The following is a 17,229-nucleotide window of genomic DNA, read 5'->3' on the forward strand; positions in this document are numbered from 1 at the left end:
GACGGGAAATGAGCGAGAAGATTTACTAGCGTTATTTGGGGAAGATGCCCAACAAGAGACAATAAATGTAGAGACCCTTTCCTTAACCATACCGATCAACGCACCAGAACCAGCTGTAATAGCTATGCATCAAAATCATCCACCACCCTGGGAACTTTTATATCAGGATGATCCTGATATGATTGCAGCAGTGCATGCGGCTGTTCAAATGCCACACCCATATCCACCACCACTTCATATACAACCATTTGTAGAGGAGTATTCGGACACAGATGAGGGTTTTTACGAAGACATGGATGAATAAGAATAGGTAAATTTGCTTCATTTATATACAGATTATTACTCTCTTCGTAAATAATACATATTTTGTGATTTTAATCAAATCTTGAATACTTTTTTTATAAGATTACGCGCTAGGACACCTTTATTTACAACTGTGTTTTTGTTTGTTTTTTTATTATATTTGCAGAAACAAAGGATTACGAAACGAGAGCAGCTGCACAGTTGATGATGTCATATTTATTTTTGAGAAGATGATGTTATGTCTAAAAATAGAACGGATTTTGTATATAACATGAAGATTTTCTCAGAATAAAGTATATCATTATTAAGTTCTCTCAGCGATCATCACTGTAGCAAAACGAAACAAAGATGGAGTTTGCAGGAAATTACAGTTTTCCAATAAATGCAAAGAGCAACGAAAATTTAACCGAGATGGATCTTCCACTGCCAAAGTTGTTTGGAGATTTACATATTAATGATAACTCCAAAAACATGACTACAATGGATCATCATATTCCAAAGTTGTTTGGAGATTTGAAAGAACTTCACACCACAACATCTAAGAAAAACAACACAAGCAGCATAGCCGTTGATGTTGAAGCAGGTGTTAAGGAGGAACCATCTAATGAACGCGAGTTGTATCGACTACCTCTTGGTCGTAATGAATTGAAATCCAAACATGCAGTGGTGAAAACTTTCAGAGGAAAGAAGTACATACACATTAGGAACCACTTTCGAAAATCTAACAAGGGGAGTTGGTATCCAACGAAGCAAGGTGTTTGCTTGTCTCTGGATGAGTTTCAAGTCTTGAAGAAAAACATGTCAGCTATAAGTCATGCTGCGAAAGAAGACAATAATTGATCAATCATCGTGACAGAAACTTGTTACAACTTGTTCAGTGAACGTTTATGAACCATAACTGTAACATGACGTCATACCTTTATAAATAGACATTACGTGTTTCAACATGTATAAAATGGAGAGGTTCTATGATTTTTTCTTATAATTGAGTTTTACGTGCACAAGAGTGGTAACTAACACTATCATGACTATGGAGAAACACACAGCTAATGCAGATATGATGTCTGAAGAAGAGGTTGTTCAGACTATGCAGAAACTTTTGCGATATATATTGACACGTTTCCTATCAGTAGCCATTAACAGCACATTCCTACGTTGTTGTAAGCAAGGGGCAGACCAACCGGACTTTCCACAGCCAGAGGAATTGGAGCTAAGTTTTCCATGGAAAAATGAGCTGTCTGTTATCACCGGAGAATCGACATTGGTAGAACTCTTTGATAAATCGGCCAGATTTGTGAGGAGCAAGTACTTTGAAAATACAAAGTATCTGTATGAAATTTGTTTGCCACAACTTGGACTCAACGATCCTATTCCTGAAGTGGATGTTGATACTGTTCTGGACGACTGTGTGAAAGAGTGGTATCTCAGTGACTTTCAAAGTTGTATGCTTGATCTTCTACCACCCGAAAAAGTAACAAACGCTGTGTTTAAAACTGAACCCAATATACACCAGCTGATTCGTAACATACACTATTTGGATTTCTTTACGGAACACGTGGTCTCATCAGACGACAATGGAGATGTACAAGAGGAAAGCCATGGAAAAGAAGACTAAAGAACTCTTGTTGAACTTGATGTTGTATAGAGTAAATAAAAATGTTAAAGGAAAGCAAAGTGATTTTTTCAAAATAACTAAACGTATCTCTGATGAAATATGTTATGAGATCAAACTAGTTGAACGTTTTGAAATAAATAAATTTTTACAACAGCGTTCAAATGTAGAGACATTACTGTCAGCATTGTATGTAAACGTTAGCACAGAAAAAGAGTATATTTCAAGAACTATTACTTTTTTTATGTACGTCTCTGAAATATGTAAAGATATCTCTGAAGAAAAGTACCCACTAGTTGTGGAAAATGTTATTGATATATGTATGAATTCTACACCCTTTTGTCATGCAATGGAATTGATTTATGATATTGAGCGTGCTAATGAGTGTAAAGATACCTTTATAAAAATATCAATCATATCTGTATGTATGTTTGGAGTTGTATGGTTACTCAAACAAATATAACGCATATATAAAAGCGACAATAAATCTGTTTGACTAATTATACAAACGAACAAAGTTGAACAATATGTGTAACACTGTAAACAAATATCATAAATTATACTTAAACGTACTATTCTTATTATAATATTTGTATATAATTATATATCTTTGATGTCGATTGTTTATTGAAATAATAATTGTATTGTGTGAATGGAAAAAAGAAAAAAAAAAAACAAAAAAAAACATATATGTGTGAGTCTCATTACTCTGTGTCCTCATTGTGTATTTTAAGGTCTTAGAGGTATAATCTAATAAAAGTTTGGCATCATGTCTGATCTTCCAAATGTTTTAAACGATATATACTACAACCCCGAACACCCAGCAAGTTACGGTGGTATACAAGCTTTATATCGAGCTGTAAAACAGGATGGAAGGGTCAAACCTGTTGTTAAAGAGATTGTAAAATGGTTGCAACAACAAGATGTATATACTTTACATAAACAACCCAAACGTAAATTTAAAAGAAACAGGGTCATTGTTTCGGTTATTGATGAACAATGGCAACTCGATTTGGTTGACCTTTCTTCTCTGAGCCGTCATAACAAAGGTAACAAATTTTTATTATGCTGTATTGACATATTATCCAAGTTCGCTTGGGTGATTCCTTTGAAAGATAAGTCAGGAAATACATTGGTCAAAGCCTTCAAGTCTATTCTTTCAACCGGGCGTAAACCAGAGAAAATTCAAACTGATCGGGGTACAGAGTTTACCAATAGACAGTTCCAAAAGTTGCTAAGAGAAATGGGAATTCATTTTTTTACTACTGGAAATGAAACAAAAGCATCCATTGTGGAAAGATTTAACAGAACTCTTAAAAATAAAATGTATAGGTATTTCACAGACAAATCAACGTTGAAATATTTGGATGTACTTCCCAAGCTCGTAAAGAGTTACAACAATTCATACCATAGTAGTATTAAGATGGCACCCAGTTCCGTGAGCAAGAATAACGAAAACAAAGTTTGGCGAGCTTTATATGATGAACCTAAAGATACTTTTAAATTTATGTTTGAGGTTGGTGATAATGTAAGAATTTCAAAAGTCAAAATGACATTTGAGAAAGGGTATTTACCAAATTTTTCTGACGAAATATTTACTGTTCATGCTCGCTACGCACGAAGACCTCCAGTGTATAGATTAAAAGATTACAATAATGAAATCATAGAGGGTACCTTTTACGAGGCAGAACTGCAAAAAGTTATAAAACCAACAGATACATTATATCGTATTGAAAAAGTGTTGCGAAAAAGAAAGAAAGATGGAAAAGTTCAATATCTGGTAAAGTGGCAAGGCTACAGCGATAAGTTTAACTCGTGGATTGATGATATAAAAAAGATAGGTGATTAAGAAGACAAATAGTTGCATTTAAACCATCATCATGGCAGGTCGTGATTTTTACGTTACATTACCAAGTGACAATTCTTTGAATATATTTCCAAATAACACACCAGGGAATTTCAAAACAAGATTGGCTGCCCCTATACAACTAAGGGGTCGATGGGAGGTAGCTCTGACAGAAATAACTTACACTCATACATTTTTCAACGTGGCTAGAAACATGGCCTCTGTATTGTATATACACGATGCAACCACGGCAGAGTTTTCCACGGAATTTAAGTTACCAGAAGGTTTTTACAATAACAAACAACTTATTCACGAAGTCAACAAAGGTATAAAGAGAGCCGCCGAGCCCGATGATATTAAAGTCTTCTTCAAGGAGCGTAATTATTCTAGGAGATGTAGAGCAGATATTGGGGATCCAACCAGCTCAGTAATCTTGAGCAAACAGTTAGCCAGACAATTGGGATATAGAAGAAATGAAATCACACTAGAAAATAGTGATGGTATAGATACAATAGATGTAAACAGAGGATACCATGTGTTTTATTTGTACAGTGATATAGTTGATTCGACTATTGTTGGTGATGATCATGTTCCATTGTTAAGAACAATTGCAGTTCCACATGGTGAAATTGGTGAAGTTATTACAAAATCATACGACCATCTTCACTACATCCCACTAAAGACAAACGATATTGAGACAATTGAAATCAATATAAGTAATGGTTTTGGCGATGTTGTCTCATTCGGAGGTGGGATTGTTATTGCGAAGCTACACTTTAGACAGAGGTCAGAGTTGAACAGATTCTAATCATGCACACACACCCATACCAGAGCTCGTCGTTTTACGACACATACTATATGAATCAAGTTGGAACTGGAATTCCAGTGTATCATGGAAGTCAACAGTATGGTTATGGATTGGGAAATATTTTGGGAGGTCTCTTTAGATCTGCCTTACCCTTCTTAAAACGAGGTGCCAAGGCTGTAGGCAAAACAGTTTTAGAAAGTGGAGCTGACATCCTCCAAGATGCCTTGAGTGGTAAAAATATTAAGTCATCCGTGAAAAGCAGAGCAAAACAGGCTGCAAAAAAAATTAGGTTCTCAGGCTGTACGGCAAGCACGATCTGCATCACAACGTGGTGGTCACAGAACCACCATGAGCCGAGGTGTTGGTATAAATAGGAGACGACCTACAACAAATGTCATTCGACGTAAAGTTGGCAAGAGGAACAGATTCAGAGAACCTGACATATTTGGATACTAATCATTTTTACACCGAGAAGACATAATGGCATTTATTCACGATCAGAGTTGTGAATGTACCCTATCACAGTTAGATCTGTTTACAGTACCACCAACCCAAACAAGCATAATGAACGGAAAGTGGACGGAATTTTTCCCCATCACCACTTTGAATTCTGACACAGCACCTATTGAGTTCAACATTGACGGTACGGATGAATATGTTGATCTTAGTAGTACAATACTACAGATAAAAGCTAAACTTGTTAAAGCTGACGGAACAAACTTAGCAGATGGTGAAACTGTAGGACCTGTGAATTTGTTCATGCAGAGTTTATTCTCCCAGTTGGATGTATCCCTTAATGGGATGTTGGTATCGCAGTCTAGCAGCACGTATGGGTACAGAGCCTATCTTGAAACACTTTTGAACTACAGCAAAGACACGCAACAATCACAAATGACTGCTTCCTTGATGTACAAAGATACAGCTGGAAAGATGAATGTTGCCAATCCATTAACGGATTCACCTGACGATAACAAGGGTCTCAAGAAACGTGCTACGTTTTCAGCTGGGAGTAAGGTCATAGACATGTCGGGTCCCCTTCATGCTGATATTTGCTTTCAAGGCAAGTATCTACTCAACAATGTGGACCTTAAATTGAAGCTACATCGAGCTAAAGAATCATTTTGCTTGATGAGTTCAACCAACAACCCCGCTTACAAAGTGAAAATTGTTGGAGCCTCGCTACTAGTCAGAAGAGTAACTCTCAACCCTGGTATAGTGTTAGCACACGCTAAAGCTCTCGAGAGGGGGACCGCCAAGTATCCAGTGTCCCGAGTGCAGATCAAATCATTCACAATACCTGCTGGCGACCTTTCCATAACGAAGGAGGGGTTATTTACGGGGCAAATTCCCAAAAGAATTGTGGTTGGACTTGTATCAAACAATGCTTTCAACGGATCGTACACTCAAAATCCATATAACTTTCAAAACTTTTCATTGAACAAGTGCGGCGTATACGTGGATGGTGTACAACTACCCCTACGACCTTTGACCCCAAAGTACCTTGCTGATGGTGGTCAGGAGTACATTCTGAACTATCAAACACTATACACTGGACTCAACAAACTCTACAAAGATTTTGGTGGTATCATAGACAGGGACGACTACAGTTCTGGGTATGCTTTGATGGGATTTGATTTCACACCAGACATATCATCCAGCACGCACTTTCAACTGCGAAAGAATGGATCTATACGCTTGGAATTGGGCTTTGCAGATATCTTACCAGAAACAGTGAACGTTATCATATATGCTGAGTTTGAGAATATGATTGAGATTGACAGATCACGAAACGTGTTATATGATCAAGCTTCGTAACATTTTGAACTTTTGAAGATTGAACTTTTGAGAAAAAAAAAAAAGTGTATAGAATACAATGAATACATTTGAATTGCAACAGGTTCTTGAAAATGATTCATTTGCTAAATCACAGTTTATTGGTGTATTTGCTTCTAATCAATTACCAAGATCACAATTGAAATTACCCATAGCATGTATTGTAAATGTTGATCCTTCAAACAAACCGGGATCTCATTGGGTAGCTATTTATGTCAACCATCATGGTGTAGGGGAATTTTTTGATTCCTATGGTCATCCACCACAAAAATATGGCCAAAGTTTTATAGATTTTTTGAAAAGGAATAGCAAGAGATGGGATTTTAACAGAGTAGCATTGCAGGGAGCATTTTCAACAACCTGTGGACAATACTGTTTGTTTTATTTGTTGCATAAATGTAGAAATAAATCGTTAAAGTATATCACTGATATGTTTACATCCGATAAAGATTTAAATGATCACCTTGTAAACAATTTCATCAGGGGTAAATATAGTATTCCTACGTACGTGTATGATAAAGATATGTTGTTAAACCAAATAGCTAAAGCATTGGTAGAAATGTAATGTTTGTAATATAAATATGTTAAATGTATTTTAACACAAATAGATGTGTAAATAAAGTAAAGACAGTAGACTAGTAAAATACGTTGAAGATGTTGTTTTATTAATAAACTATATCATTGTAAGATACACACATATTTTGTTTTAATATTTGTCTTATTATCTGTTGTGATTATACTAAAGAAAATACACCCTTATGATTAAATAAACCCATAGATTCCACAAAGACACACATAACCCAAACACATACACGTATTATATACATAAATTATTCCGATCTATACTATTTTACAGGTATATATACTATTGTATTAATTCAATACTTAACCATGTTAACGTAATATGGTATTATCTTTATATTTATCTTATTATGACATCGACATTTATTACCTCACAAAATACATATATAGTCAACCAATATACTTTAATTAAGGTCAGCAAGACTAATTGGTTTTTAAACAATATTTGAATATTGCCAAATATTTTCTGAATAATTAGTACAAGTTTGATATTTAAATACTTAATACATACATAATCATCAGATATGTGCACAATATATTTACAACTTTTCCCATCTTACTCGTGAGGATGCTTGCTTTCTAGCCCTCTTTGACTTTTTAGAAATAGACGTAGTGGGAACTCTAGATTTTCTTTGCTCTTTAGGAGGTGTTGGTAGAAATCTGATGGAGTCATCCAACTCTCCTTGTAACACCTTTTGTTTAAACTCCTGAATTAAATTCCGTTTTTGCGGATTCCCAATAACATACTCAGGTATATTTACACTGGCTAAACCCCTAGAAAATTCACGCCAACCAGTTGGAGACACTTCTTGTTCTTTAGGTCGTACAATATCATACAATAGATCTGCTATATTAGATCCCTCAATTGTTTGTCCTTTAAAGAGTACTTCATTATTATTGTTCCAACTAAGTACATTTGGATTTCTTGAAACAACATTCAATATTTTCTCAGATCTTGCTCTATAGTTTTTAGGAATTAATTTCAATACATCTTCAGAAGTAGTAACACGTTCCACATCTCCTACAGCTCCTTCCTCCGGTAATTCCTCGGGTGAATCAGGTTCTCCGGGTGGTCCTCCTAGAGGATCAATGTTTTTATTGTCAATCACACTAATTGAATATGGTTTTCTAGTTTGCTTGCGAAATGTTAAATATTTCTTCAAAATTTCCTCGTAAAGTAATGCTTTATCAAAGTCAGACATATCTTGCCGTTGCATTATTCCAGATAATTCATTGTCCAAAGTTGACATCTTCTTACTAGCAGGTCGTTGATCGGATGTGTGACTCGCCTTCAATTGATCAACCATCTCGACTGGAACCACGGCCATCTTACGTGTAAAATTCATAATTCAAAAGTATCTACTTCAGTAGAAGACTTGCAATTGTTGGTACAATAGCTTTTAGCAAAACACCAAGAAAACCACCACGCTGTATCAAGATATTTTTTTTAGAGTTCAAAGATTTCTTTTTATCCGCGAGTGATCGAAGAGTGCGTTTATGACGAGAGAGTTGTCTTTTCTGAGCCGGAGTAAGAGCAACATTGCCCTTTAAAGTATTTAGAGCTATTTCAGCAATAGCTTTGATGAGTATAGGATCTGCAGTTTTGATAATAGCATTACGCTGCTTTGCATTACATCGTGAGAGTACTTTTAAGAAGTCACCACGTTGCTTCACAGTCTGAGACATGTTGAACACTGAATAGTTGTAGCAATTGAACCTGTTTATTAAAGTTCAATTTTTAGGAACATAAACAAATGGCGTCTGACCTGGTAAAATGTTTGTGCGCAGACGGAAGTTGTCCGGTGTACCCGGTTTTAAGTCTATAAGTAAGTAAGAATATGGCTCTCTGGTTGCATCTTCAAAACTCTCTTGTAAATATTTAGGTTTGGTTGGAAACATTTGTCTAGCCAGGTAACTGATTTGCGATCTGTCTCTTGGATTTTTAAAGAGCACAAAGTAATGAGAGTTTAAACTCATCGTGCGTGTGTGTTTTCCTTGCTGGAATAAGTTCTGAGTTATGAAAATAACTGAAAGGTTTTTGTGATGACTACCTTTAGTAAACATGTTGACCATTCGTACATCGTTGGACAGTTCGCTCATCAAATCATCCAAAATCAACAAATTGTTTACTCTTGGGTCAAACTGGCTTTCAATAGCATCAGGGAGTCCTTCAACAAATTGTATTTGCGGAATTGTTTTACTCATTTCAGTATAAGCGGGTTGATATTGTGCGTAACACCAAATGATAACATCCGGAGGTGGTGTGATAGTCTGATCAGCATTCTCTAACAGTTTCTTAACAAAGAACGTTTTTCCACTGCCACTCATTGCCGCTACAATTGCTGTAAATGGGGCTTTCAACCTCAAGTCCATATTGTCTGTTGCGCTTCACAATTCAAACTGAGTTTCTGCTGATCAAAGTAGGATAGTTAAAGCATTTGTACATGAAAAGCAAATCACAAGTATTGTATTTCTAGATAGTTATTGATAAAACTTTAAAAAACAACCAATGATATATCATCTATTCAAAAATATATCCGTGAGGATAGCTGTCAAAACCCTTCTCTAGTATACGTTTATTGAAAACCTTTCTGTACTTTTTACTCATAGGTTTATTGTGTATTGTTATAGTTGACATGTTGCGAACTATCTGATGCTCGTTATGAACAACGATCTCTTGTTGACCTTCACCTAAAACCATTGCCTTGATAGAATCAAAGTTAATCTGTTGAGAAGCATGAAAGTTAAGCGTGAAACCTCTAACTTTTGATACTGTTTCTCCCGATTTCAATCTATACGTATAATTTTTACTACCAGCACTTATAAATTCTTCCATTTCATCATCACCTGAAATTTCGTTGGTGAGATCTCCGAGATAATTTCCTAACAGGGGCTCATATTCACCAGGAGGGGGGTTTTTTTTAGACACAAAAATCACGGAATCAGTGTCATAATAGCATACCCTTCTTTGAAGAGCTTTTAGATATTTATACAATTGAAGGCGCGCTAATGAGGTAGTCCAAGCAGCAATGACGACGTTAGTGTGTTTTGATGGAAGTACAAATTCATTCGCTTTGGTGAAATGAAGTTGCGCACAATCGTCAGATATGAATCTTACATCGTGCACTTCATACTCGGGTGAATCTAAGTGATACCAAAGTTGGCCTATGTTTTCAACGTACCTTTTGCTGGGTAGATTATTTCTCTGTCCAAACTTACCGTATAAGCTATTCAAACACATTTTTGAAGTGGCTCTTAAACCTGGATTAACTTTGATCTTGTCGGGTCTAAGCGCTATACCTTGATGTTGTAAATAATCACTAACATAATCTTCTCTTTCTTTGTCTGTGACGCAGTCCTTGGGATATCCACCACTCTCTTGTTTGTATCTCAAAAAGGTGGATATGTATCGTTTAAAAAGATCCCTTGATTTGTTCTTAAAGTGCCATACCTGGTGAATCCGTTGTATCAAATACCCTTCCCTTACAGCTTCTTCAAGTTCAATGGTAGTATACGTACCTGTCCACTGTCGTTTTTCAACATCGTGTGAGCATTTGCGGATTATATAACTCTCATCCTTTTCCACTTTAGGGGATGTATTTATTTCACCGCATGTTCGACATAATGTAAATAGTAACTTGTTATTACATCTAAAGGGTAGTACTGGATGATATAGATTTTGAGGAGGGAGCACTGTCACTTTTGCAAGGCCAAAGTAAGACGATATGTTTTGATCCGCTGGATCTGTGATGATCTCGTGTTTTCCTACAGGGAAGTCCATATCATACATTGTAAATGGATAGAGGCTGGTTACATCATAATATCTTAAGAGCTCATCCTCTTTTGCCTTGTAATATAATTTTGTTGCCCCTGTACGACCGCCAAAATACGCATCTCGGGGCTTTAGGGGTTCCTGATAGTTGAAATCTCGAAGAATGTGTTGTACACGTTCATCCTTCAACATCTCATCAAATTCGTCTTCCCAAATAGCAATCACTTTGTAACCAGCCTGTTCTATCTCTCGTTTTCTATCCATAGTATCAAGATTAAGCTCCCCCATAGTACGACCTACCTTTTTGTTCAAGGTTTTAGACTTGTACTTTCTCAGATTTCCATGCCAATAGTCTCCCATGAAACTAAAAACGGTTTTCCCATGTATACCATCTACCCTATACTTACCTAATATCTTCACTTCTTTCCCCCGACCATAATGTTGTATTTGTATATTTCTGGTTTGTTCTTGATAGTAAAGCCATTGCAAGGCTTTTTTTGATTGCAAAGTGTTTCCAACAAACCCATCTGGAGGAAGAATAGCGATCGATTTTTCAGGCATGAAGTTACGTCTGTAGATATAACTACATGCTGAGGCAATTGTTATACATGTTTTGAAAACATCAACTCCACAGTCACCCACTACATTTTCATTGATCGATGCTTCCATGAAAATGTCCCTAAATTTCAAACAACCCTGAGTTAGTATCGTGACATCACTAACACAGTATTCACGCAATTCTTCCTGCAGATGAAATTGTATACCCGCGTCTTTTTGTTTCTTATACCACTCAAGGAATGATTTCCTTGCGTCCGGTTTCATTGATGATGCTCCATACGCTTCTATTGGGGGTAGTTCACCTATATAATCTTGATGCTCTGGAGTATTCCAAAAATATGGGAAGTAACCTTTTTTAAGTTCTGTAAGTTGAAATGTTTTGGGAAATTGACTTAGTGGCATCGTGCAAAAGTTGTGAGAGTCTATCATTTTTAGGTTTATGGCTTGTATTTTCAAACACATGATTTTACCACCTGTAAAGATTACGTCCGGAAGCACACCTTTGCATTTTAAAAATTCATTTAAAGCAAAAATATTGTCGTAAGCCTTACCGTTATGACTTATTACTATGGTATCTTGGTTATAGTCTGACAATAGAAATTTGGCAAACTCTGCCTTGGTGTTTGGTCCTTGGAAAATTTTCTGTCTCTCTTTTCCACATCTACAACTATCAACGGGGTATTTCACATCTACCTCACTCTCGGCTTCTTCATTGGGGTTGAGAATTACGTAACTTTCATCTCTGGGAGTTTGATCCTTTTCATTACGCAAACAAACCTCACATCTCCACTGACACACGCATAGGTTAGGTACATGTTCATCATTTTGGAACATACTCTCAAAGTCAAAGAAGATATATTTATAATTTTGACCTTTCTTATCAACTTTCGTTGATATTGCATCATACTCCATCTCATCATCATCACTATCTGGACAATCATCCAAGTCCAACTCATCGTCATCTTTGGTATTCTCATCTTCTTTATTTTCTATATGTTTTGGTTTCTTTTTACCTTTTTGTTCCGTATCTGATGCAATTTTACGTATGTAACACACGTGATCGGGTGGGTAAATACCATTGCATATGAAACACGAAACCTCATCACATTGGTGTTTCGTCAAACGGGAATCATTGTCATCACGATCATCTTCATTTTGATACTTTTTCTTGTTATAAGTGACTCCACAGTCTTTACACTTTTTGTACAAATCACAGACACTTACCTTTTTCTTCTTACTCTTCATCAAATGGTTTGAAAGACACTTAATGGATTTGAAATGCCTATTACACATATTGCAGTACTTTAAATTTTGTTCTTGAATGACAGTTTGACATTTAACATTACGCAGATGAAATGCAAGACTTTGTTCCGAGTTGAAGTATCTGTTACAGTTTGTGCATCTCAAATCACCATCGCAATTGTCCTTACGACATCTTTGACACGTGTTAAGACATTGATGTTTACCCTTCTCTTGATAACCTTTGTTACAATGTGGACAATAATAGTTTTTACAAAGAAAGCCTGTTATACTGTTGATAGCATGATAATGATTATCAACGTGCAACACATGTAATTGTTTTTCTGAGGTTGGAGATCCAACATAAATTTGTTTGTTCTTTGGATAATCACCCATAACCCAAACATTAATCCCGTACTTTTTGGGATGTTCCCTCTCCAATACCTCTTGAAATTTAGACCACTCATTCTTACCACATAGTACACCCATCTCCACACTAGCCTTATCGTGTAACGCAAAGGCGCGCCAATATTGCTCAGGCCTACCATTTACGATCTTGTTGTATGTCTTACGATCAATTTGGTTTTCTTTCTTTTCTGACATGGCAATGGTTACGGCTAATGCCCTAGCAAAGCACATGTCATCATTCCTGTTTTTAATAACAACTATTGCCTTCTTCTTTTGCAAATATTTTTTGATTGAGAGGGTAGTTCTCCTTGCAAAATGTCCGCCCTTTTGTTTTGGCTTATGAGACACTACTATGATTAAACGCATGTCTGCTAGGAAATGAAAATTTTCATTACTCTGAATAATTTTTTCTAATTTGGTTAGAAGGTGCTGAGCTATGTCAAATTGACTCATCTGTGCGAATGACATTGATATCGTTCTATCCAAAGATGGATTGGTCAATATTATACGTATAGAATCGTCTTGAGACACGTTTAATTGGTCAAGAGCTCTCTCGATGGCTCTCTCAAAGAGCAGTTCGATTTGCTCTTGTATTCCTGAAAAAGAGTTAATGTTGTCTAAATTTGAAAATGAGAGTCTGAATTCTGTTTCCGTTGAATTAAAATTTGGATGTCTTTTATGAGTTGAACGTTCCAGGTTTATGGAACGGTCCAAGTCTCTCTTGTGTCGTCTCAATTCCTCTTGAAATAACCTGTCCAGTTCTTTTTGTTTTTTGAGTTCCTGTTGTTTGGCCAAATGTTTTTCCCTCTTGTTTTTGTACATTTTTTCTTTTAGTTGTTTTTTCTTTTCTCGCTTAGTTAAAGTTTTTCTAGATTTTGCAATTTCAGCGCGCTTACGTCTTCTAATAGCTAATCGTTTTTTCCAATGAGGGACATGTTCTTGTTTTTCTTGGTTATCTTCGACAATGGTTTTACGCGGTGAATTTCGTTTGATAGCGTTAGGTTTGTCAACAAAATCATCGTCGGAGGACCAAACAACATGTTTAGACTTTAACTTCTTCCTAGCCTGTTTATTTGATTCATCTTCCGATGAATCGCTTACACTGTAATTCGTTTTGAATTTTCGTTTCCCATTTTTGCTTTTGCGTTTCCCTGTTTTGCTTTTGAGTTTTCTCGTTTTATTGGTTGCTTTTATAGTTTTGTCATGACCACTAGAAATACCTTGCAATTCTTCTTCGTGTACACTCTCACTATCCGTACTTTCTTCGCCCTGGGCCTTGCGGCTTGTGCCCTGGTTGTTGTCGGTCATGGTCGTTACTGTGTACAACAAAAGAGCATAAAAAATAGAATTATCCAAATTGACCAAAATAAACCTTGAGCTTAACAAGCGTCCCTGACTCTTACTAATTACTATAATTATAGTTTCTGTGTTAATAAAATTAATCCTCATTTGACAACAAATAAATACATGTAATAACACTTACCTTTTGTGTAAGCCTGTTTTCAAGCGCTGACAATTTTCCTTCAGCCTTCTTAATAGCTTCCTTACATATATCCGACAACCAAGTGTTTTCTACAAGCTCTTTCAAGAGTGATACAGTTAGTGGTCCTTCCAACAAAAAATATTTGTAGGCATCCGTGATACTGAACACGTCTTTCAGGTTTAGTTTTAATATGTTTAATTTAACATATATCTGTATGTATATCAGATATATCCGCTGTATATCTACTTTCGATGATGCGTCTTTAAACCAATCCACACTGTTGTTGTTGTTGCTGGTATTGTTGTACAGCTCTCTCAGATACAAACTTTTGACAATCTTTTGCTCCATTTGAAGTATTAACACTTTCAAGTTGTTCTAAATTACAAGTAATGAACGTTCCCAAATTCTGAAGGAGTATATATATATATATATATTTGAAATCTAATTTTAGATCTTACATCATTTAAAAAACTCTTTGTTCTCTTTATTTCTCGTTTTACACGATTCTATATATCAAACGGGTAATTGCAAACCTTGACTTTTCTTTAATTCAAAACTTCTTTAAGACAATGCCATAAACACAGGTGTGTTCGAGTTTCAGATCTTACATCTTTGTTCAATTCTTCAATTTATTTTAATTCCAACTTCTTTGACATAATCCCAGGTGTTTTGGAGGACATCTCTACTTAAAACAAAAATAATTATATTCAATTTATCTTAATTTCAACTTCTTTGACATAATCCCAGGTGTTTTGGAGGACATCTCTACTTAAAACAAAAAGAATTATATTCAATTTATCTTAATTTCAACTTCTTTGACATAATCCCAGGTGTTTTGGAGGACATCTCTACTTAAAACAAAAGAATTATATTATCAGATGCAAAACTTGCGGGCAGTTGAAAACCCTGACTTTTCTTCAATTCACTCTTCTTTGACACGATCCCAGGTGTTTTGGGGGACACTTTTACTTAAAACAAAAGAATTATATTAACAAACAAGTTATAACGTGTTCAGCGACCTTGTCCATGACGCTTCGCGCCACCATTTCGGGGGGGGGGGGCAGGGGGAGGGGGAGGAAGAGGTCATAGGGCGATTTGTGTTGAAGACAACCCTATAGTAGTACCACCATGCCACCAAATAATGAGATTATTATATTTTCTAAGACATTAGATCTGTTTAATAATTTATTTTATTCAAAAATAAAAACGTCAAGTGTTCAAACTTGAACGCTCTTTTTCTCGAAACAGCGATTTTATTTTTCAAGTTAGATCATTTTACCAAATCAGGGCCGCATACTTGGTATGCTATCTATTGCTATTGGCATTGTAGACTGCACACTTTATGCTATCTACTGCAGATGAGGGTGTGGATGACATATCTGGTATGATATATCTACTGCTGATGAGGGTGTGGATGACTTGGTATGATGCCTACTGCTGATGAGGACGTGGATGAAATAGGTGTAGGTTATGGTGTAGAGGACATCACATACTTGGTAAGGAGGGTGTTGATGGTAGGCGGATACATGGTATGCTCCCTACTGCTGATGAGGGTGTGGATGACTGGTACTGTGCTATCTACTGCTGATGAGAGAATTAGGGTGTGGGCGACATACTTGGTATGCTATCTACTGCTATTGCCATTGAAAATTACACACGTGGTATGCTATCTACTGCTGATTAGGATGTGGATGACATGCTTTCTAATGGGTTCTGAAGATTGCACAAATGCTATCTTCTGGAGACAGCGCAGCAAAAACACTATATCTTCTATATATAAGGCCTACAGTTATCTTCTGTAGAGATATCACAAAATAATATCTCTGCTCAAATGCTATTTCCTATAAGCACATACATGACAAATGGTATTTTCTAAAGATTGCACAAATGATATCTTCTGAAGTTGGCACAAAAGCTATCTTCTGAAGTTGGCACAAAAGCTATCTTCTAAAGATTACACAAATGCTATCGTCTGAAAATTGTACAAATGCTATCTTCTGTGAAGACTGCACAAATGCTATATCTTCTGAAGACTACACAAATGATTGCACAAATGCTATCTTCTGAAGATTACACAAATGATAATCTGCTGTCTTCTGAAGATTGCACAAATACTATCTATCGTCTGAAGATTGCACAAATGATATCGTCAGAAGATTACACAAATGCTATCTTCTGAAGATTGCACAAATGATATCTTCTGAAGATTGCACAAATGATATCTTCTGAAGATTACACAAATGCTATCTTCTGAAGATTGCACAAATGATATCTTCTGAAGATTGCACAAATGCTATCGTCTGAAGAGTGCACAAATGCTATCTTCTGAAGATTGCACAAATGCTATCTTCTGAAGATTACACAAATGCTATATCTTCTGAAGATATCAGAAATACTATATCTTCTATAAAGATATATGCACACATGCTATCTTCTAAATCACAAAGTAGTTATATTTTCTAAAGATAGCATTTAATCTTCAGAAGATAGCATTTGTACTATCTTCTGAAGATAGCAAAATTAATTATAGGCCTATCTTCTTAATATCACGGAAAATCATAACAAATGCTATCGTCTGAAGTTACCGCAAACAAGTATTATTTCCAGGAGATGGCGCACATGTTATCTACTGAAGATTAGACTATGCCATAGTCGATTTTTGATAAATAAAAATGTTATTAATCATGATGAACGCATTCAGTTGAACTCGAAATTATACTGATATTTAGTAGGCCTACATCAAAATACTAGTATAAAATGGTTATGAAAAGTTTAGGCTATATAA

At 35.9% G+C, this 17,229-nt stretch overlaps 2 protein-coding genes across 2 annotated transcripts; one reads left to right on the plus strand and one right to left on the minus strand.

Annotated features, from left to right (window-relative positions):
* Positions 1-5,049: 5,049 nt before the first annotated feature.
* LOC140170911 (uncharacterized protein F54H12.2-like) lies at positions 5,050-6,384 on the plus strand. The gene has a single exon (XM_072194111.1). It carries the CDS (start codon positions 5,050-5,052, stop codon positions 6,382-6,384), a length of 1,335 nt encoding a protein of 444 aa, XP_072050212.1.
* Positions 6,385-9,505: 3,121 nt separating this feature from the next.
* LOC140170912 (uncharacterized) lies at positions 9,506-14,269 on the minus strand. The gene has a single exon (XM_072194112.1). It carries the CDS (start codon positions 14,267-14,269, stop codon positions 9,506-9,508), a length of 4,764 nt encoding a protein of 1,587 aa, XP_072050213.1.
* Positions 14,270-17,229: the final 2,960 nt, after the last annotated feature.

This window comes from Amphiura filiformis, chromosome 15 (assembly GCF_039555335.1).
Source record: "Amphiura filiformis chromosome 15, Afil_fr2py, whole genome shotgun sequence".
NCBI classification, from domain to species: Eukaryota; Metazoa; Echinodermata; class Ophiuroidea; order Amphilepidida; family Amphiuridae; genus Amphiura; species Amphiura filiformis.

What these genes read in the sequence shown, in the direction of transcription:
- LOC140170911 (XM_072194111.1), top strand. Translation starts at nt 5,050, where the DNA reads ATGGCATTTATTCACGATCAGAGTTGTGAATGTACCCTATCACAGTTA.
- LOC140170912 (XM_072194112.1), bottom strand. Translation starts at nt 14,269, where the DNA reads ATGACCGACAACAACCAGGGCACAAGCCGCAAGGCCCAGGGCGAAGAA.